General features: G+C 49.3%; 1 protein-coding gene across 1 annotated transcript in view; it reads left to right on the plus strand.

Annotated features, from left to right (window-relative positions):
- Positions 1–20,118, plus strand: part of LOC137517717 (meprin A subunit beta-like) — a 67,934-nt gene extending 47,816 nt beyond the window's left edge. Inside the window, exons 11-12 of the mRNA XM_068234735.1 lie at positions 5,316–5,520; positions 19,976–20,118. Coding sequence (XP_068090836.1) covers positions 5,316–5,520; positions 19,976–20,114 — 344 coding nt within the window. The 3' untranslated portion in view covers positions 20,115–20,118. The remainder of the gene's footprint in view (positions 1–5,315; positions 5,521–19,975) is intronic.
- Positions 20,119–24,546: the final 4,428 nt, after the last annotated feature.

A 24,546-nucleotide genomic window follows, 5' to 3' on the forward strand; every position in this document is an offset into this window, starting at 1 on the left:
ATCTATACAAAGGGATGATTTGAATATTTAGCAGTAAAGTACCAGTGAAGTTCTTGGTTGAACATTTAAAGGCTACCCAAGCTGAAAAGGAAAAGTTAATCATTACTTACCAGAGGCTTCTATCCCCTCCATAAGATCAATGGTCACAGCTGTGGCCCTGGACTTCTGCACATGCGTGGGCACATCTATGCACCTCTCTTAATGTTGCTCCCTTGTGCTTGTGCAGTACAGTCCTGATGATGTCAGCGTGACCATGTGAGCCGCACAGTGGAGCGCAGAAGATGCTGACCCGGCGAGGTTGGCATCTTCAGCGGAGGAGACCGGGAGCCTCCAGAGCTGCGGTGAGGGCATAGGATGGCTGCCAGGGGCTGGAGGAAGCCCCAGGTAAGTGGATTCTTGTTTTTTTCATTTGCCTGGGGGCACCTGTAGCTACCTATGATGGGCAAAAGAAGGAAGGGAGAAGTGACAGCTGGGACAGCCAGCACACTTACCAGCGGGTAAGTGTGCTGGCAGTCCCAGCTGTCATTTCAGCTGGGACTTGTAGGTTCATGGAGGGCAGGGCCGGATTTGGGGAAAGGCACCCAAGGCTGGTGCCTAGGGCGCCAGAGTCCAGCAGAAGGCGAGGGGCGGGTGGTGACAGGTTGACTTCACCTGTCACCAGCCCTGAAATCCGCTCCCCAAGTCCGCAGCCTCCACTATACCCCTGCTACACAGCGCTTCCTGTTACAGCGCTATACTATTTCCTGTTAGGGACGGACAGCCGCATACCTTTGCTCAGCCGGCAGCCGCCCCTTCCCGGAGAGTAGGTGCCGGTGCGGATATCCATTGTCCTCATCCTCTCTTCCCCCCTCCGTCCCCTCGCAGAGTGGTAGCAGAGTCACTCACCGAACTTTCAGCACTGAAGATTCCTCTGCCTCACTGTCAGTGTCAGCCTTTGCAGTGCATCCCCATAGCCGGCCTTTGATATGAGCGACCGGAGCGGTCGCTCAGGGCGCCGGCTTCCAAGGGGGCGCCTATAGCTGGTTACCTATACTGAGGGCACCTACACCTGATTTCTTATACTGGGGGCACCTATAGCTGGCTACCTTTACTGAGAGCACCAACACCTTGCTACCTATACTGGAGGCACCTACGCCTGGCTACCTATGGGGGGGGATGGAGACCTTCAACGGACTTCCTGTACTGGGGGCACCCATGCTTGGCAACCTATATTGAGGGCACCTACACATGAGATCCTATACGGCACCTATACTTGGCTACCTACCTATACTGAGTGTGAGGGCATTTATTTTGGGGGGGGGGGGGGGTGGCAGTGCGGCTATAACGTGTGGTGCAAATTGTCTTTCTTTGTCATTCTAAATGGGGGGGGGGAGCTAACTGTCCCACTTATTGTTTTTATTAATATTCCTGAAAGGTTCTAGCCTTCATTTTTATGTATATTTAAGATAATGCACTCTTTCTATCCATTTGTGGTTATTAATAGTATTTTTCCTATTATACATATGTGACGTGTCACAGAGATCTGAGCATTTGGCGTGATGTGTAACAACGTCAAAAAAGGTTGGGAGCCACTGTCCTAGGAGATATCTCAGGAGAAAAATAATTGCATATGGGCCTGTGTGTGCGCATGCGCAAAGAGGATGAAGGGGGGCACAAAAATCAGGTTTCGCTCAGGGCGCTGTGAAACCTAAGGCCAGCCCTGTGCATCCCTCTCTCCTTCTGGTGATTCCCATCATGTGACTCCCCGGTAAAGTGTCGGTGAGTCACATGTGAGAGACGCCGACTGGCTTGAGAGATGCACTGCAGAGGCTGACAGTGGGACAGAGGAATCCTCAGCGCTGAAAGTTCGGTGAGTGACTCTGCTACCATTCTGTGAGTGATGGAGGGAGGAAGAGAGAATGAGGAGGACATCCACACTGGCTCCTGCTCTGCTGGGGGATGGGGCAGAAGTGATGGGGACAGCATCGGGCTTCCTACAGTAAGGGGGAGGGGGTTACAGGTAGACAGGATTTGGCTGCTTATAGTAAGGAAGGGGGGACAGCATCTGGCCACCTATACTAAGGGGGGTAAGGGTGGGACATCATCTGGCTACCTATACTGAGGTTGGGGGGGGGGGGGGGGGGGTATAAGGTGGGAACAGCATCTGGCTACCTGTACTGGGGGGGGGGGGGGGCAGACACAGCATTTGGCTACCTATAGTAAAGGAGGGAAGGGGTGTCTGTACTGAGGGGGTGGGGACAGCATCAGGCTACCTATGCAAAATTTGGGGGGGGTGGGGGGGTTGAGGTGACAGAATCTGGCTGCCTATACTGGGGGGTGGGGGATACATAATTTGGCTATCTATACTAAAGGGGGGGGGGGGCATCTGACTACCTTTGCTAAAAGGGTAAGGGGTGATAGGGACAGCAAGCATCTGGCTGCCTATACTGAGGGGAGGGAGCAGTATCTGGCTGTGCCTATAGTAAGGGGAAAAGAGTTAAGGGCTGATAGCATCTGGCTACCTATACTAAGGGGGGGGGGGCAGCATCTGGCTGCCTATAATAAGGGGGCAGCATCTGGCTGCCTATAATAAAAGGGGGACAGCATCTGGTTACGTATAGTAAGAGGGGGGAGGAACACAACATTTGGGCAGTTGGCTATCTATACTAAAGGAGGAGATAGGGTGACAGAGGGACAGCGTCTGGCTGCCTATACTGAGAATGGGGGGCAAGGAGGGACAGCATCTGTCTTCTTATGCTAAAGGGAGGGGGGTGACAGCATCTGGCTGCCTATACGGGGGTAGGGGGGCAGCATTTGGCATCCTGTGCTAAAGGGGGGACAGCATCTGACTACCTTTACTAAAGGGGGGGGGGGGGAGGTCGATCGGGACAGCATATGGCTGCCTATACTAAAGATGGGGGAGAAAGCATCTTGCTGCCTATACTAAGGGAGAGGGGGGTTACAGGGGGACAGCATTTGACTGCCAGTGCTAAAACGGGGGGTTGACAGCATCTGGCTGCCTATACTAAGGGGGGCTGGGGGAGCAAGGGGGACAGCATCTGCCTGCCTATACTAAGGGGGGCTGGGGGAGCAAGGGGGACAGCATCTGGCTACCTATACTAAAGGGGGGACAGTATCTGACTACCAATACTAAGGGGGGTGGAAGCATCTGTCTACCTTTACTAAAGGCGTGGACAGAATCCAGCTACCTATACTGAGGGGTCATGAACATATTCAGCCCCCCATTGCTGCCTGGGACCTAATATTTTCTCGCGCCTGCGATCCCAATGCAACTGTACTGGGCATGCACAAGTATGGTCCTCACATTCCCGTTAGCACAAAAACAGACATGCACGAAAGGCTTTGTATTACTGGGCATGTGCGGATGATACTTGCATAAACCCAGTATGATTGTACACAGACGGGAGTGCAGCCGCAAGGAAGAAAAGGGTCCCAGGCAGCAGTGAGGGGTCTGAATATGCTCAGAAGGTCCCAGTGCAGGAACAGTGGACACCAGAACGATTTAAAGAACAACTGTAAAGAAAGGGATGCGGAGGCTGTCCTATTTATTCCCTTTAAAACAATACCAGTTGCCTGGCAGCCCTGCTGATCTTTTTGGCTGCAGTAGTGTCTGAATCACACCAGAAACAAGCATGTAGCCAATCTTACACAGATCTGACAATACTGTCAGAAACACCTAATTTGCTGCATGCTTGTTCAGGGGCTATGGCTAAAGGTATTAGAGACAGAGGATCAGCAGGATAGCCAGGCAACTGGTATTGTATAAAAGGAAATAAATATGGCAGCCACCCTATCCCTCTAGTTACAGTTGTCCTTTAAGGTATTTTTTGTGTAATGTTCACTTTAAGACTTTTTGCTTGGGGAAAAAGTGTGTTTAAGTTTGGAGGTGAGATGTTGGTGGTGGTGGTGGGGGTAGGAGGCGGCTTGTGAAGGTGGGCCTTGGGCGGTAAAAGGTACAAATCCGGCCCTGATGGAGGGTGAAGTCTAAGGTGCAAGGACATCTGTGCCTATAGTCTCCTGTGATGTAAGTCTAGTGCTGGATCCATCTATTCATACATTTTGAACACCATACAAGAGTAGAGGTTTAACTATCTCTGTGTCCTGACTGCCTTCCTGATTTTGGTGCACAAAAAGATTGTGCTGTTGAAACTTTTATACAGATGTTATTAAACAGATTCTTCATGTCATTATGCTAAGGAGATTGCGCTGGTCTGGGATAGACCTCAGGCACCAACTGGCAAGGCATGGATACAATCGGTCAATAGAGCCCTTCTCCTCTGTTGCATTATATTTAAAAAATAGGAATTGCCCCACTAAGTTCAATAAGATATGGAATCAATGATTGGATTGAAGTGTTTACCCTGGACTGTCTGGTTAAACCGACAGAGTATGTGAGATGACTAAGAGCAACTTTTGTATTTCTCATAAGATCCTTGGGTGGTGGGACAAGACTGGCTGATCTCTCCCAATCCCCCCCCCCCCCCCTCACCACCACCACCACCGATTTATTTTTTCCTCTTTCTTTTCCTTCTTTTCCTTTGACTATTTGCCCTTTTTCTTCAGCCCCTATGCCTATTTATGATTCTACATATCTGCTGAGTCTAGGTTTTGGGCTTTTGGGACATAAACTAGGCTCCGCTCTGTGCTTTCTATGGCATATTTCACTATGTTAGTTAAATACCCCATTGGGGGTTTCTCCTTATTCTTGGTTTTTCTTCAATGTGTCGCCTATTCTGGGTTCTATCCTGTGCGCACACTATGGGCTTGATTCACTAAAGCGTGCAAAGTGTTAGCACGCCAGTGAAAAGCCAATTTGCACGTGCTAACATGCTTTGCATGAGCTAACTAGAGTGCTAAGTAGTTAGCACGTGCAAACAACTTAGCACAGTAGTTAGCACGTGCAAACTACTTAGCACCCTAGTTAGCACATGCAAACTACTTAGCACCCTAGTTTGCACATGCAAAGCTTTTAGGTGTGATAACTGAGTTATCATGCTTTTGTGAATCAAGCCTTATAACTCTAAGTCCTTTGTTGCATCTTATCCTCTTAGTGCCCTCAGGCACTAAATTTGAATGCCACTGATATGTATCAGTGCGTTTTACTTACCTACAGTATGTCATATTATACCCCAAGTGATGTAAGCCTCTGTTGTTTATTTTCTCCAATTGTATGACATTCAGCATCAATCCTGTATTTTATACTTATTGGTATTCAGAGTGCACATTGTCTATTTTGTTATCCTGACTATTATTAAAATGTATTGTTAAAAAAAATATTCAGATTACAATGTTTGCTGTTCTACAATGTTCCGCAGATATATCCAGTCTCAGGACATCACAGCCATTGCCATCCACGACCACTTCTACTTCTTCATCAAGTTCATCAAACCAATCGCCATCACTGAGGTCTACATCCAAATCAGCCAACCAGACCACTTTCCCTACATCAGTCCGTTGCAGCCAAACCATTTGTTACAATGGTGGCACATGTGTTGTAGAAAACCAGATGGAAGTGTGCAGGTATTCTATTTAGAAATCTGCAAACCGATATAGGTTTGTTCACATACTCTCATAAATAGGTCATCATACTGGGTGTTGTAATCTACATTTATATCTGCTTTTATATCTGCATCTCTCCCCCATGAACAAATGTAAACAATGATGCAAATATCATTGGAATTGGCTAGTTTGAGAGTAGTGTCCTGGAGTAGATACTTGAAGGGAAGACTGAGAACCTAAACATAGTGCAGTCAGTCAAGCAGTATAATATATGTCAGATGCCAACCAGAAGCCACTGAATGGGCTAGTGGGGAACACTAGTTCACCCCCACTTAGGGGACATCTGACTCAATAAGCATGTCCAATGGCCAGTTCAACTAATTTCGGGCCAAAATCAGTTTATCGATCAGGCATCCAGGGAGATCTCAAGCCAATGTGGTCAATTGGGTATGCGGCAGTAATGGCATGTGATATTGGAAAAAACGCTACAGCCACTGCCCCCCTCCCCCCCCTCAAATGTTCATATGCTCTTGCATCAAAATATCTCATCTGTTCCACTGCTGCCAGTGTCCAGCTGCTCCTTTTTCAATAATCGTGGTCAGCTTGACAGCTAGTGTATAGCATGTGGCTCGTGTGAAATCACACGCGTCCCAGTGCTATCCACGGCAGCCACGTGGGAAAAGAATGCTTAAAAAGAAGCAGCTGGACACTCGACGGCCGGGCAGGTGGGATATTTTAATGCATGGGCATAAGGGACACATGAACAGCAGAGTCACCAGGCCGATTCCCAAAATATTTTATGCTGAATTTGATCGGTAATCGGGCTGCTGTGTATGGGCAGCCAACAGATCTCTCTCTGATCATATTCGTTTAGAGCGAGATCTGGTTGTTGTTTAATCTGCCCATACCAATAGAGCACCTTAATGTGGAGGCAGGTAGAAAGAGGACACTCATTTGTGCACCACAATTCCAGGGCATAATGAAAACAAATTCTAGTGAAAATAGCTCATTGGATCTTAGCCTGCTTGCCAGGTGGAAAACAACAAAGCTATTCTATGACTGTAACTAAAGATCTAATTGAAAGCACTGAATATGCTCACAGACTATAAATATGTTGGTGCTTTATCAATAAATGACAATTAAGAGTTGAAAACTGTAGAAATGTAATATAGGTACCGCAGTGGTAATAAATTAAAACATATACAGTATGTTTTGAAGAAATTCTGATTAATATGTTCCATGTCCGTACTAAGCTGGAGCACGGAAACAATTGAGGGTGGCAAATAATGGCATCCATCTAAGACTTGGGAGCTTTTGGCAGCACTTCCGGATCGCAGAGAATCACCAGCTAGTCCAATAAGCATGTTGCTAATGAGCGTTTGAAAGAAACCCACTAGAGCAATTGGGAATTGGGCCAAATTGCAATTGCTTGGCCTGCAGCATTTCTTGAGAGTTTGTGCTTGAATACCAAGTATAGGCTTGCTGCAAAAGCACTTTGAAATTGCTGTATAAAATTGGTTTTGTAACCACCCAAAAAAACCTGCAATCACTACAAATAAAATAACTGAAAAACTATGGGCACCGCCATGGGTGGCGCCAGGGGGGTGCTCATATTCTCCAAGCACCCCCTGAGCACCCCCAGCCGCTCGCTGCCCTGCTCTCTCTCCCTTCTGTATTGCTACAAGAAAATGGCCGATGATGTCCACAAATGCGGATACCGGCGGCCATTTTCTTGTAGCACCGCAGAGGGAGAGGAGGCGGGGAGACACCTGATGTAGGATAGTAGGCGGCAGGTGGAAACAGGCACAGAGGTAGCGGCTGCCAGCTCACAAGGGAGCGGGAGGGGCGGGGGAGCGGGCTGAGACAGCATACTACCTATGCTGGGGCAGCATACTACCTACGCTGGGGCAGCATACTACCTACTCTGGGGCAGCATACTACCTACGCTGGAGAAGCATACCACCTACCCTGGGGTAGCCATACTACCCACACATTGGGGCAGCATACTACCTACGCTGGGGCAGCATACTACCTACCCAGGGACAGCATACTACCTACCCTGGGGCAGCATACTACCTACCCTGGGGCAGCATACTACCTACCCTGGTGCAGCATACTACCTACCCTGGGGCAGCATACTACCTATGCTGGGGCAGCATACTACCAAAGCTGGGGCAGCATACCACCTACGCTGGGGCAGCATACCACCTACGTTGGGGCAGCATACTACCTACCCTTGGGGCAGCCATACTATCCACACACTGGGGCAGCATACTACCTATGCTGGGGCAGCATGCTACCTACGCTGGGGCAGCATGCTACCTACGCTGGGGCAGCATGCTACCTACGCTGGGGCAGCATGCTACTTACGCTGGGGCAGCATGCTACTTACGCTGGGGCAGCATGCTACCTACACTGGGGCAGCATGCTACCTACGCTGGGGCAGAATACAACCTACGCTGGGGCAGCATACTACCTATGCTGGGGCAGATCTACTACCTATGCTGGGGCAACTATACTACCTATGCTGGGGCAGCTGTGCTACCTACACTGGGACTACCTACACTGGGACAGCTGTACTACCTACACTGGGGCAGCTGTGCTACCTACACTGGTGCAGCTGTACTACCTATGCTGGGGCAGCTGTACTACCTATGCTGGGGCAGCTGTACTACCTATGCTGCGGCAGCTGTACTACCTATACTGGGGCAGCTGTACTACCTATGCTGCGGCAGCTGTACTACCTATACTGGGGCAGCTGTACTACCTATGCTGGGGCAGCTGTACTACCTATGCTGGGGCAGTTGTACTACCTATGCTGGGGCAGCTGTACTACCTATGCTTGGGCAGCTGTACTACCTACACTGGGGCTACCTACACTGGGGCCAAATTGAGAGTTTGTGCTCAGATACCAAGTATAGGCTTGCTGCAAGAGCACTTTGAAAGCGCTGTAAAAAAAATTGTAACCACCCAAAAAAAACCCGCAATCACTACAAATAAAGTAACTGAAAAACTATGGGCACCACCATGGGTGGTGCCAGGGGGTGCCCATATTCTCCAAGCACCCCCTGAGCAACCCCAGCTGCTCGCTGCCACGCTCTCTCTCCCTTCTGTATTGCTACAAAGAAATGGCCAACGATGTCCACAAATGTGGATATTGGCAGCCATTTTCTTTGTGCACTAGAGAGGGAGAGGAGGCGGGGAGACGCCTGACGTAGGAGAGGAGGCAGCAGGTGAGAACAGGCACAGAGGTAGCGGCTGCCAGCTCACAAGGATGCGGGAAGGGCGGAGCAGCATACTACCTTTGCTGGGGCAGCATACTACCTATGCTGGGGCAGCATACTACCTATGCTGGGGCAGCATACTACCTACGCTGGGGCAGCATACTACCTACTCTGGGGCAGCCATACTAACCACACATTGGAGCAGCATACTACCTTCGCTGAGGCAGCATACTACCTTCGCTGGGGCAGCATACTACCTACGCTGGGGCAGCATACTACCTACGCTGGGGCAGCATACTACCTATGTTTGGGCAGCATAATACCTATGCTGGGGCAGCATACTACCTACTCTGGGGCAGCCATACTAACCACACATTGGAGCAGCATACTACCTTCGCTGGGGCAGCATACTACCTTCGCTGGGGCAGCATACTACCTACGCTGGGGCAGCATACTACCTACGCTGGGGCAGCATACTACCTACGCTGGGGCAGCATTCTACCTACGCTGGGGAAGCATTCTACCTACGCTGGGGAAGCATTCTACCTACGCTGGGGAAGCATTCTACCTACGCTGGGACAGCATACTACCTATGCTGGGACAGCATACTACCTATGCTGGGACAGCATACTACCTATGCTGGGCCAGCATACTACCTCGCCTGGGGCAGCATACTACCTAGCCTGAGGCAGCATACTACCTACGCTGGGGCAGCATACTACCTACGCTGGGGCAGCATACTACCTACGCTGGGGCAGCATACTACCTACGCTGGGGCAGCATACTACCTACGCTGGGGCAGCGCAGCATACTACCTACGCTGGGGCAGCATGCTACCTACGCTGGGGCAGCATACAAACTACGCTGGGGCAGCATGCTACCTACGCTGGGGCAGCATACAAACTACGCTGGGGCAGCATGCTACCTATGCTGGGGCAGCATTCTACCTATGCTGGGGCAGCATTCTACCTACTCTGGGGCAGCATTCTACCTACGCTGGGGCAGCATTCTACCTACGCTGGGGCAGCATACTACCTACGCTGGGACAGCACACTACCTAACTTGGGGCAGCACACTACCTAACTTGGGGCAGCACGCTACCTAACTTGGGGCAGCACGCTACCTAACTTGGGGCAGCACGCTACCTACGCTGGGGCAGCACGCTGCCTACGCTGGGGCAGCACGCTGCCTACGCTGGGGCAGCACGCTGCCTACGCTGGGGCAGCACGCTCCCTACGCTGGGGCAGCACGCTCCCTACGCTGGGGCAGCACGCTACCTACGCTGGGGCAGCACGCTACCTACGCTGGGGCAGCACGCTACCTACGCTGGGGCAGCATACAAACTACGCTGGGGCAGCATACAAACTACGCTGGGGCAGCACACTACCTAACTTGGGGCAGCACGCTACGTACGCTGGGGCAGCACGCTGCCTACGCTGGGGCAGCACGCTGCCTACGCTGGGGCAGCACGCTACCTACGCTGGGGCAGCACGCTACCTACGCTGGGGCAGCACGCTACCTACGCTGGGGCAGCACGCTACCTATGCTGGGGCAGCACGCTACCTACGCTGGGGCAGCATGCAAACTACGCTGGGGCAGCATACAAACTACGCTGGGGCAGCATACAAACTACGCTGGGGCAGCACACTACCTAACTTGGGGCAGCACGCTACCTATGCTGGGGCAGCACGCTACCTACGCTGGGGCAGCACGCTGCCTACGCTGGGGCAGCACGCTGCCTACGCTGGGGCAGCACGCTACCTACGCTGGGGCAGCACGCTGCCTACGCTGGGGCAGCACGCTACCTACGCTGGGGCAGCACGCTATCTACGCTGGGGCAGCACGCTACCTACGCTGGGGCAGCACGCTACCTACGCTGGGGCAGCACGCTACCTACGCTGGGGCAGCACGCTACCTACGCTGGGGCAGCACGCTACCTACGCTGGGGCAGCACGCTACCTACGCTGGGGCAGCACGCTACCTACGCTGGGGCAGCACGCTACCTACGCTGGGGCAGCTGTACTACCTACGCTGGGGCAGCTGTACTACCTATGCTGGGGCAGCTGTACTACCTATACTGGGGCAGCATACTACCTACGCTGGGGCAGAATACTACCTACTCTGGGGCAGTCATACTACCCACACATTGGGGCAGCATACTACCTACGCTGGGGCAGCATACTACCTACACTGGGGCAGCATACTACCTACCCAGGGGCAGCATACTACCTACCCAGGGGCAGGCAGCATACCACCTACGCTGGGGCAGTATACCACCTACGCTGGGGCAGCATACCACCTACGCTGGGGCAGCACGCTACCTACGCTGGGGCAGCACGCTACCTACGCTGGGGCAGCACGCTACCTACGCTGGGGCAGCACGCTACCTACGCTGGGGCAGCACGCTACCTACGCTGGGGCAGCACGCTACCTACGCTGGGGCAGCACGCTACCTACGCTGGGGCAGCACGCTACCTACGCTGGGGCAGCATGCTACTTACGCTGGGGCAGCATGCTACTTACGCTGGGGCAGCATGCTACCTACACTGGGGCAGCATGCTACCTACGCTGGGGCAGAATACAACCTACGCTGGGGCAGCATACTACCTATGCTGGGGCAGATCTACTACCTATGCTGGGGCAACTATACTACCTATGCTGGGGCAGCTGTGCTACCTACACTGGGACTACCTACACTGGGACAGCTGTACTACCTACACTGGGGCAGCTGTACTACCTATGCTGGGGCAGCTGTACTACCTATACTGGGGCAGCATACTACCTACGCTGGGGCAGAATACTACCTACTCTGGGGCAGTCATACTACCCACACATTGGGGCAGCATACTACCTACGCTGGGGCAGCATACTACCTACACTGGGGCAGCATACTACCTACCCAGGGGCAGCATACTACCTACCCAGGGGCAGGCAGCATACCACCTACGCTGGGGCAGTATACCACCTACGCTGGGGCAGCATACCACCTACGCTGGGGCAGCACGCTACCTACGCTGGGGCAGCACGCTACCTACGCTGGGGCAGCACGCTACCTACGCTGGGGCAGCACGCTACCTACGCTGGGGCAGCACGCTACCTACGCTGGGGCAGCACGCTACCTACGCTGGGGCAGCACGCTACCTACGCTGGGGCAGCACGCTACCTATGCTGGGGCAGCTGTACTACCTATGCTGGGGCAGCTGTACTACCAATGCTGGGGCAGCTATACTACCTATACTGGGGCAGCATACTACCTACGCTGGGGCAGAATACTACCTACTCTGGGGCAATCATACTACCCACACATTGGGGCAGCATACTACCTACACTGGGGCAGCATACTACCTACCCAGGGGCAGCATACTACCTACCCTGGGGCAGCATACTACCTACCATGGGGCAGCATACTACCTATGCTGGGGCAGCATACCACCTACGCTCGGGCAGCATACCACCTACGCTGGGGCAGCATACCACCTACGCTGGGGCAGCATACCACCCACGCTGGGGCAGCATACCACCTACGCTGGGGAAGCATACCACTTACGCTGGGGAAGCATACCACCTACGCTGGGGCAGCATACTACCTACGCTGGGGCAGCTGTGCTACCTACACTGGGACTACCTACACTGAGGTACAGTAGCAGCAGACTGCAAGCTCAACCAAAAAAAAATCTTTGTTACCAGGGAGTCAACCAGCATACGCCCGGATCCACCAAGGATGTGGCACAGTAATACAGTAAAGAAAAGATAGCTGGATCTCTACCTGGATTTGTGCAAATAGCTTAAGTATTAAAGCCATTAGGTGCTAATTTATGCATGTCTCTCCTTAAACAATTAAGCTTGTACCCGCCTCTTGGAGGGTGTTTTAATGTTTCCATATAATGGTGGATTGGTAATTGTTTTGTAACACTTGATAAAGGCCGCCAGGCCGAAACGTTGTGTCTCAATGCTATGGTGGAAATAAATACTTAAGCTATTTGCACAAATCCAGATGGAGACCCAGCTATCTTTTCTTTACTGCATTACTACCTACACTGGGGTAGCTGTACTACCTACACTGGGGCAGCTGTACTACCTACACTGGGGCAGCTGTACTACCTACACTGGGGCAGCTGTACTACCTTCACTGGGGCAGCTGTACTACCTTCACTGGGGCAGCTGTACTACCTTCACTGGGGCAGCGTACTACCTACACTGGGGCAGCTGTACTACCTACACTGGGGCAGCTGTACTACCTACACTGGGGCAGCTGTACTACCTACACTGGGGCAGCTGTACTACCTACACTGGGGCAGCTGTACTACCTACACTGGGGCAGCTGTACTACCTACACTGGGGCAGCTGTACTACCTACACTGGGGCAGATGTACTACCTACACTGGGGCAGCTGTACTACCTACACTGGGGCAGCGTACTACCTACGCTGGGGCAGCGTACTACCTACGCTGGGGCAGCGTACTACCTACGCTGGGGCAGCTGTGCTACCTACGCTGGGGCAGCTGTACTACCTACGCTGGGGCAGCTGTACTACCTTCACTGGGGCAGCTGTACTACCTTCACTGGGGCAGCGTACTACCTACACTGGGGCAGCTGTACTACCTACACTGGGGCAGCTGTACTACCTACACTGGGGCAGCTGTACTACCTACACTGGGGCAGCGTACTACCTACACTGGGGCAGCTGTACTACCTACACTGGGGCAGCTGTACTACCTACACTGGGGCAGCGTACTACCTACGCTGGAGCAGCTGTGCTACCTACGCTGGGGCAGCTGTGCTACCTACACTGGGGCAGCTGTGCTACCTACACTGGGGCAGCTGTGCTACCTACACTGGGGCAGCTGTACTACCTACACTGGGGCAGCTGTACTACCTACACTGGGGCAGCTGTACTACCACACTGGGGCAGCTGTACTACCTATGCTGGGGCAGCGTACTACCTATGCTGGGGCAGCTGTGCTACCTACACTGGAGCAGCTGTGCTACCTACACTGGGGCAGCTGTACTACCTACACTGGGATTAACTACACTGGGGCAGCAGTACTACCTACACTGGGACTACCTACACTGGGGCAGCTGTACTACCTACACTGGGACAGCTGTACTACCTACGCTGGGGCAGCTGTGCTACCTACACTGGGTCAGCTGTACTACCTATGCTGGTGCAGCTGTACTACCCAGTGATGCTCATCTGAGCTAGGATATCCGAGTTACTCAGATATCCTAGCTCTTTTTTCACTATTCGAGCTCGAATACCGAGCTCGAATAGTATTAGCTATCCGGGCTGTGCTATCCGAGCGCACTCGGATAGCAAGCAGCTATCCGGAGATATCCCATAGCTATCCGAGCTCGGATAGCGTCACGAGCTCGGATAGCGTCACGGCAGACGTCACCTCGAGTCCTCACAAGCGAATCAGAGGGCTCCCAGCCCTCTGACAGCCCTCTGACTGCAGCCAATCACAGAGGGGGAGCCTGGCCAAGCCCCCCTCTATAAATACCGGACGCCATCTTGCCTCACTCGTCCTGCTTGCGACTTACTGACTGATAGTACTGAGAGACTGCTCCAGTGCTTTTTGTCTGTGTGCAAGTGCATTTCTATTGTTCTAAACCTAGCGTTTTTACACTCCAACACTTGATATTCAACTGTATTGCTTTGTATTGTAGATAGATTGTATTTTAGGCAGTTTAGGTTGTGTGATTAGGGACTAGGGAGGGAGACTGTCACTGGTGCTGCTGCAGGCCTGCAGCCAGCAGCTAGGCCCTGTGCCTAGGCAAGGCAGCCTGCCCTGCTCTGTGCTCTAGTCTCTACCTTACCTGTGCTCTCACCTGTCCTACTCTACTCCTGTACTACTACTTCTGTGTTAGATAGATTATTGTACTATAGTATTTTGTAGTTAGCAAGGCCCAGCTTTACTGCTATACCTGTCCTGCTGTATCTGCTCTCTGTAATCTAGTCACACCTGTTGTATTATTTAGCTAGATTCTTATATTGTTTAGTTAGTAGTACTGTAGTGTACTCTAGTCTGTGTAAAGGGAACCGTCCGACACCACGTTACCTAGGGTCTTTGTGTGCGCAGTGCACCTCTGCGCTGTCCGCACCCTCTCGTTAGTGCTACAACCGTCCTATTGTTTATATTACTTCTATTGTGTATTAGCTGACTATACTGTGTAGTCTGTGTATAGGGACACCGTCAGTCAGCGTCAGCTAGGGTCTTTGTGTGCGCACTGCGCACTCTCTCGTTAGCGCTACACCGATCTCTGCTGTAGAGTACAACACCTGTCCGTCACCTCACACACCCACCACCACCAGTCCCACCCCATTAAAGTACCCCACTTGTCCCACCTGCCTTTACATACATAAGTTTTTTGTTTTTCATTTGTATAATATTAAAAATATACGATGTCTGGCACTGGCAGCCACGGTTTGGGCAGGGGCAGCAAGGGCATCACCAAGAGAGGAGGTCGTGGGCGTGGCAGCCGCGCCACCATGCGCAGTTCTGCGTCTGCACCAGTGGCTATTCCGCCATTAGCCACTGGCCGTGGACGCCTTGGCCGCCCAACTGCTGGGAGTCACGCTGCAGAGACACAGCAGCAGCAGCGTGTGGCGCAGATGTTCCTCCCACCACCAGGTCGTAGCCGTCCTATTGAGGAGAAGGACGCAGACGCTGTGGTGGAACTGATGGTGGATGAGCAGGCCACCATTAGCTCTGGAACCGAGTCCTCCACCCCCGCCACCACTCCTGTTCGCAAGAGCCGCAGCAGCCGTCCAGCACTGCCTGGGGAGGAGGAGGAGTGCAGTTCTCCAGCCCCAGCGGGTGACACCAGCACCCTGTCACTCAGCACCTTCTTATCCCCAAGCACAGTGGGGTTATAGAGTGCTGTTGCGGCAGAATTGGAGGAGGAAGGAATGCTGATGGGCACTTTGGGGGATGATGCTTTGGACAGTCAGACAGTGGTGACTGTCCATCCGCCCATGCATGCAGAAGGGGAGTTTGGCGGATCCCAGCAGGACATGTTTGCGGAGGGGGAGGATGACAGGGTGAAGGACAGAGACTGGGTGCAGGAGGAGACCATGCGCAACAAATGGGGGATTTGCAGCTGTCCCTTGTTGAGCGCTTGGAGGAAGCCTTCCCTCAGACATCCACCCCCACTGTCCAGCCAGCACAGAGGCAGCAGCAGGTGCCTGCATCCACCAGCAGCAAGCGCACGCGCACCACAGACCTGCTGTCTCTGACCCAAGAGCTCTACATGAGTGTAGAGCTGCCAAGGACTAGAGAGGAGGTGCCTGCAGCAGCATCCTTCTCCAGTCACAGGCAGCGCTTGACCCGCATGGTGGCTGACTACATGGGGTCCTTCAGCGGGCTTGACAGCGTGGCCCCTGTTGATCCCATGGAGTATTGGGTCAAGCACCTGCCGATCTGGAGCAAGCTTGCGCAGTACACTCTGGAAGTGCTCTCCTGCCCCCCTTCCAGCGTACTGTCAGAGCGTTGCTACAGTGCAGCCGGTGGAGTCATCACTGAGAAGCGATCTCGTCTGTCTCACAAGTCTGTGGACAGACTGACGTTTCTCAAAATGAACCAGGCTTGGGTGGAAGGCGAATTCATGGCCCCTGTTGTTGGCGAGAGGGGGACATGAAGTGACGACTGGCACACACACATACACCTGCTGCTGCTGCTGCTGTTGTATTTCATCCTGCTGTCTGTGTCTCCACTGCCAGGGAACACATTACAAGGTGCTGCTGCCCATGCGCCACCAGCTATTACGCTCAACAATAGCTGCATTATTTAAAAAAAAAAAATTTAGAGGTGTCCGGGTTGAAAACTGTGCTGTCCGAATTGTGTATTGGACACAATGTGGGCTTCACGACCGCTGTCTGGAACCTCATGCTGTTCATTTGCGGCCCTGGAACCACCGCTAGGACCCAGGGCCTACTATGTCTCGCTGCCTGCCCTCCTGCCTGCTGCCAAATGCCAGTCTGCCACACACTTATCCTCCTCACGCTGCCTGCTGTTATATTTCCTCCTGCTGTCTGTGTGTCTTCACTGCCAGGGAACACATTACAAGGTGCTGCTGCCCATGCACCACCAGCTATTACGCTCAACAATAGCTGCATTATTTTGAAAAAAAAATTGTAATTAATTTAGAGGTGTCCAGGTTGAAAACTGTGCTGTCCCAATTGTGTATTGGACACAATGTGGGCTTCACGACCGCTGTCTGGAACCTCATGCTGTTCATTTACGGCCCTGGAACCACCGCTAGGAACTAGGGCCTATTATGTCAGTCACGTCACATCACACTGCCTGACAAACACTACTCCTCCTCCTGTAGCTGCATTGAGCTTCTGCTGTCTGTGTGCTGCTAGTACCACTTCCAGGGAGAACAGAAGAACTACTTTCTGCTGCCACCCACTCTCCTACCAGCTATTGCCACACTACAATAGCTGCAACTACTTCCTCCTCCTACTGATGTCTGTGTTTTACCACCGCCAGGGTACACAGAAAAAGGCGCTGTGGCTTGCAATGTGCCACTAGTACCTATTATGCCATCAACACAAATATAACTATGGTGTTATTAAAATAAAATATTTCCACAAATGAAGTAAAAAAAAAAATTACAAAAGAAAGGAAAACCAAGACACATAATATAAAGAAGGAGAAGAAGGAGAAGGAGAAGAAGAATTCCAACTTACAACCATTTTGGACACACCTTCTCATGCAAACACTTTTCATGAAGTTAATTTACTATTTTTGATACCTTTTTTATTACTACTGCATCACCACATAATCACTTGATGTTTTTATTCATAAAAAAAGGTGGTTTCATGCATCATTGACCTCCAATACAAGTTTTAAAAGCTATTTAAGGCCATCTCGAATATTTTACTCAAATACAGAATTGGATAGTGACGTCGGATATCCGAGGTCGAATCGGATATTCGATTAACTCGAATATTAAACTTCGAGTGAATTCGGATAGTTTACTATCCGAATTCGACCAAACTCGAATAGGATAATGAGGTATCCGATCAACACTACCAATGCTGGGGCAGCTGTACTACCTATGCTGGGGCAGCTGTACTACATACACTGGGACTACCTACGCTGGGGCAGCTGTACTACCCATGCTGGGGCAGCTATATTACCTACACTGGGGCAGCTATACTACCTATGCTGGGGCAGCTATACTACTTGCACTGGGGAACTACAGTATACTACCTATACTGGGGCAACTTTATTACCTATACACGCCCACTTTCCAGTGCATAGACACGCACCCTTCAAAGCCACCCCTAGAGAGGATCCAGCACCTGCATAGCACCCCCTAAAAAAAATTGCTGGAGCCGCCACTGGGTACCGCTGCTCAAATCGCTTTACAAAAACGCTAGCAAAAAAGCTGATCAATTGCGATTTACAGTTGCAAGTGGGTCCCAGGCCTAATTTTTTTTTATTTTGTCCATAAAAGGAGGCTCAGTATTGTGGTGTCCGTGTCTAGTTAATTGCTGACTAAAGATGGGGAAAAAAGAAATGAAAACCTGTCCTGCAGACAGTTCTATGCTCTTATTGGCCAGTCTCATAAGGAGCTTGATTCACAAAAGGGTACTAACATAGTTAGCACGCCTAAAAGCTTTGGACACGCAAACTAGGGTGCTAAGTAGTTTTCCCGTCCAAAGCTGTTACTGATCACATGTTAAGTTGGTGCACCCGAAACGTCGCACCGTTGCGCACGAAACGTCTCACCGTTCACGTGTAAAATAGCTTTTCACGCGCAAATGCTTGCGCTCATGTTAGCACAAGAAGCGCCTGTTTTCGCATCCTAAGTGCCTTTTCACTGGCTTGCACCCTTCAGTGAATCGAGGCCAATGAGTGAAAGTTGTTGCTTAGTTAAAGCGATATCGTCACCATAAAAATCAAATTTCAACAGCAACTGGTCTGAGTGTATTAAGTGATAAAGATGCTAATCCTGCATTCAAAACTTTCAAAACTTTTTCTGCTGTTATGATTTGGAGTTATCATATACCTTAGGAGCACTGGCTCTTTAGTAGTCGGGTGCCAAAGAATTGCATGCTGGGGGTTCTTTTTATCTCTAATATATTCCTTCTCTTCCCTTTATTTCCCTGTCTGCTGCTTATCTGAAACCTGATCCCATACTCACTTGTGTGTACAAGCAAGGCTGAGGTGACTCAGCAATTGGAGGAGACAAGAAAAAAAGTAAAGGGCAGAAATGACATCACGAGTTAGCCTTAACTGTGGGCAAAAGACATGGCCCCCACCAGGAACAGAATTCTCGTCATTTACTATATAACATTCACTGAAATCAAAACGTGGACAGTACAATACATGTGTTATGTAAGTAGATCAAGTATTTATCTACTTATATATGTTGTTTTTTTCCTGGAATAGTATGGCTGATCCTACTGCTTTAAATTATCTCATCTGAAGGCAATTGCACACAAGACCCTATTCCATTGACTTTTTTTTATGAGTTTTCTCACAGGAGAGATTTTCACATCTAGTAAATTAAATGCCTTTTCAAGCCCTCAGCAAGTAAGAAAATACTTAAAAAATGTATATATCAGACTGTCAGCGAATGTCACTGCAACAATAGATATTGACGTGCAAGTGTCAGCCTCTGGAGTCACAGGGAATCGTCAGTAAAGCTCCACGATCCACACCGTCTAAAATCTTCTTTATTAGCAACTCATTAAAAGCATCAAAGAAAGTCCATTAAATGTAGTCAAGAGAGTGTGCTGGGACATGGTGGTGCACGCTGTTTCCAACTACAGGTTCTTATTCAAAGCACCACAAACACATTGAAACTCTTTTTACTGCATTTTAATGGACTTTCCTTGATGATTTTAATGAGTTTTTAATAAAGAAGATTTTGGATGGTACAGATCTTGGAGCTTTATTAAAAAAATGATATTACTTTTACATTTTAGTTTTTGCAATGCAGTACACCTTTCTGTGCACAACCTTCCTTTTTCACTGTAATAAATGGGGGTCAGTGCTACAGCAGATAGTGTCATGGGTGACCATGTGTTGAGAAAGACCATAACCCTAGGGAGCCGATGTTTGGAGGGAGTCGCCTAAACAGGAGCTTTGATCTTCTTCTCCTAACAATATACAGTGATGGATATAACTAGAGAAAGCACCTTTTTTATTTTCCTAATACTTTTTTATTGTTAAAAAAAAGCCATAACAGTGCCATCTAAATGTTCTTGTATTTTACTCTTCCCTGTTTTGTTATAGGTGTCTTTCGTTAGTTGATGTCTGGTATGGAGGTGCCAACTGTGAACTAATTTTCCACAACAGAGCCTACATGTGGACCACATCAATATTCACTACACTTCTTACAGCAGTTCTTACTGGTTCCATTGTGACCTGGTAAAATACAAGGGTGGATTCATCAGCTCACACCTTGGGCTTGATTTACTAAGGTATATAACCAAGGAGCTCAGCGCTACACCCCAAAATCTGCCTGTGATTTCCCACAATCCACCTTGAGGTCGGAGCTGCCCCTTCTAATCCAGTTCACAGTCACAAAAACCTAGAAGGTGGCGCTTCTTACAACTAGCAAATAAAACATTAATAGTCCAATGGGATAATTCCACTTCTGCCAAGGAATCTTGTAATTCACAACCTTTAATCTTGCTATCACCTTCACCAGCACCCAGGTGAACAGACACTCACCAGACAAAAAGACCCTCAATTAGGTCTATCTGTCCCAAGGCGCAGATAGACCTAATTGAGGGTCTTTTTGTCTGGTGAGTGTCTGTTCACCTGGGTGCTGGTGAAGGTGATAGCAAGATTAAAGGTTGTGAATTACAAGATTCCTTGGCAGAAGTGGAATTATCCCATTGGACTATTAATGTTTTATTTGCTAGTTGTAAGAAGCGCCACCTTCTAGGTTTTTGTGACTGTGAACTGGATTAGAAGGGGCAGCTCCGACCTCAAGGTGGATTGTGGGAAATCACAGGCAGATTTTGGGGTGTAGCGCTGAGCTCCTTGGTTATATATTTGTGTGATCTTGTAAGGAGCAGCGCTCCCTTTCCTTTATCGGGCAGCAATTTTATTATTATTTTTACTGTTATTTTTACTGTTTTTTAAATATCATTGTTTTAAAAAATGAGTACCATGGATGTATTTGAGCAAAGAGCACGGCGACTCATTAACTTGGATGAAGTATTTATAGTAGATGGGGAAATAATTAGCAACATGGATCAGGAATTTAAAAAACTACAAAATGTGATGACAAAGGAACAAAACACTTGGTGGGAAGTGGCAACTTTAACCAAATATGATAAAGAAGGGATTATACCAAAGCGATTAAGATGGGATATGATGGCCAATGATGGGGAGGACAACGAGGAGAATGACAAGGAGTGGGAGGAGTATTTTAATAAATGTGGCCAGGGGTTGGTTAAGGTGCTTCTAAAAAGAAAAAACAGGAGATTGGACAGATTGGGCAAGGAGATAGAAAACATAAAGAAAAATTTAGATCCATTTATCAGTACAGAGGAGTATAAAACGAAATCACAGCGACTCAGTGAGGTAATGGCCAAAAATGAGAGGGAAATAATGAATGAAAAAAAGAGAAAATTTCAGAGGGATGCAGAGGCAACTAGAAAAAAGGAAGTATATAAGTGGCAAATCAAAAGAAAGGAGGAAAAGAGACAGGCTGAGATACAACAGGTCAGTGAGGAAATTAGAGAAAGTGAGTATCTGGCGACAAGGGCACCTCACGTGGGGGTAGGAGGGAGGGGGGGGGACATATGAGGGAAGGGGAGGGGTATACGAGGGTAGGAACACCCGGATAGGATATGGTGAGAATGATACTAGACACGTTAGGGGTGGAAGGGAGGGGAGAGGAGCCCCGAGAATTCACACAAGAAGTACCCCAATGAACAGAGGTAGGGGTTTTAATAGTCCTAGAGTTAATGGGGACTATGGAGGAGAATATAATGTCCCCATTTCCAATAGATATGATCCTATCCAACAACACAGCACTTATGAACCTTTTTTAGGGGGGGGATTTGGACACGGGGGAAGGGGGGATTGGAGGAGGGGGGGTGGATGGCCAGAAGGGGGAATGGGCTACAGAAGATACCCAGGAAAAAGAGGACAAGACGAAGTGGAAGAGGAGGAGGGAGGAATAAAAAGGCGGAGAAACCTATAGGGACAGGGATATACAATTTGAGTGGCACGGAGTTGGAACAGAGGGAAATATCATTACTTGATAAGGGTTTAAAATACGCACCAAGGAAGGGTTTGGACAAATTCTCAACGTATGTGGATATAAATAAGTTTACAAGACAGTTGCATTTGAAAAAGTACTTTGCGGGCCGCACCAATGTAAATGTGTCCAGCCAGGAATCCTCCAGATATAAGCATACCGATTTTCGTAGCAAATCCAATTTTTTCCCCCAGGACAGTGGGTACAATGCCATTGATGTGTTTAAGAACATGGTGATTGATGATATGAAACAAATTCCAGTAATGAAAAGTGGTAATGAACAGAAAATAGCACATGATATGTTGAAGGAAAAGGACCTGGTCGTTCGACCGGCTGACAAGGGAGGAGGAGTGGTGACTTTAAGCAAGGAAATGTATAATAAGGAGCTGAACAAATTGGTTGGAGACCGGGATACTTATAGCCCACTTGGAGGAAACCCCACAGCCAAACTTATGGCAGAACTTAGACATGTGCTCAAGGAAGGGTTAGACTCCGGGCTAATAACAGATTCAGAGTTTAGATTTCTCATCCCGAATACACCACGGGTGCCCATAATATATCAAGTCCCCAAGATTCATAAGAATTTGGAGGAGCCTCCGGGCAGGCCCATCATCAGCGGGATAGGGTCGGTCACCCACAGATTGGGCCAATACCTTGATTTTTTCTTGCAACCACTGGTGATGGGCCTCCCTAATGTTTTAAAAGATACCACCCACTTATTACGTACCATTGAGGGGATAGAGATGGAGGAGGGGGACATCTTGGTGACGGCTGATGTAGCCTCGCTGTATACGAATATAGGACATGAGAGAGGAAAGGAGGCAGTGGAATATTACATGAGGAAAGATGGAAGCTTTAAGGATGAGCAAATATGCTATCTTATTAAGCTTTTGGGCTTTGCTCTCAAATCAAATTATTTTTGGCATAATGGGGATTTTTACACTCAGCACAAAGGCTGCGCCATGGGGGCTAGTCATGCACCTAGTGTGGCTAACCTGTTTATGGGAAAGTGGGAAGAGGGAGTGGTACAGAATCCAGATATAAAAATCTGGTACAGATTTATTGATGATTTGTTTTTTGTTTGGAGGGGAGGGGAGAGCCCTTTAAAAAGTTTTTTGGATTCACTAAATGACAACAACCTGGGTATCTCACTGACGGCCACTAGTAGTACAGAAAAAATCCAATTTTTGGATTTGGAACTTATTGTTAAAAACAATAAGCTGTACACTATCACTTATTTCAAGCCCACAGATAGGAATGGGTACATCCCTACCAGCAGCTGCCACCATCCCCTATGGAAAAAGAACATCCCTAAGGGGCAGTTTCTGCGTATACGCAGAAACTGCACGGACGTAAGGGACTACGATTCCCAGGCTCTAGTACTCAAGAAAAGATTTTTGGAAAAGGGATATGAGGAGGAAGAACTAGAGAGGGAGATAGCCGGGGTTAGAGATAGGAACAGAGCAGACCTAGTCCATCAGTATAAGAATAGGGGAGGTAATGATAAAACATATGAATGTGCATTTGTTACGGAATATAATGATCAGTATAGGACTCTCCAGAATATTATATATAGGCCCTGGGGAGTATTGAAAACAGATCCAACATTAAGAAGTATCATTCCTGAAAAACCCAGGTTTATATACAGAAGGGCAGAAAACCTTAGAAATATGATAGTCCCAAGTTGTGTGGAGCCACCTAAAAATAGCCTTGTCCCCCGAGAGTGGCAAAAACCAGGGTTCACTCCATGCAGAACATGTGTGGCTTGTAAAGAATGTACCCCTAAGAAAACAAACAGCTTTGTGTCTTTTGCCAATGGAAAAACATTTAGGATCAGGCAGTTCATTACATGTAATGACCACTATGTGGTCTATTTAGCATGGTGCCCCTGCGGATGGCAATATGTGGGCCGTACCACACGCACCTTAAAGGAGCGGATGGGGGAACATAAACGCAATGTGAAAAAGGGCTTTTTAAATCATAGCCTCTCGGCACATTTTGGGGAAACCCACTCATGTGACACTAAATTGTTGTCTTTTTGTGGTATATTCAAACTGACCCCAAACTGGAGGGGGTGTAACAAACTGCGAGCCCTATCACAGGAAGAAACGAAGTGGATATTCAACCTTGGTACACTGGCACCAGGAGGTTTGAATATTGATGTTGATATAATATGCTTTTTAGGGGAACAGTAAGATGCTACCCTATAGGGTCAGATGGGCAGCTGTGATTGTAGAATTATTATACTCTGTACTTGTGCTGATATGGGTGGATGTAGGAGGGATTTGACTATATGGTTATAGATGTTACATCACCTCTGTAAACGGAGTTTCCCGAGTTGACATTGGGCCCTGCTTTAAATATGTATAATTAGGAAAGTGCTCTTTATTAAATATTAAATTTATCAAACCTTTTCATTTTATTAGTAACTTCTTTGAGGTGCATCCCCACTTTGGCCCCACAGCGCAATTCCACCCATAGCCCGCTACATGGGTAACACGCAGGAGGGATAGTTATCTAGCCTGGGTGGAGATATTCGGCCACCGTAGCGTTGGCTGCAAGCTAGGGGCAGGTGGAATGCACGAAA

The sequence above is a fragment of the Hyperolius riggenbachi genome, chromosome 5 (genome assembly GCF_040937935.1).
Source record: "Hyperolius riggenbachi isolate aHypRig1 chromosome 5, aHypRig1.pri, whole genome shotgun sequence".
Classification (NCBI taxonomy): Eukaryota; Metazoa; Chordata; class Amphibia; order Anura; family Hyperoliidae; genus Hyperolius; species Hyperolius riggenbachi.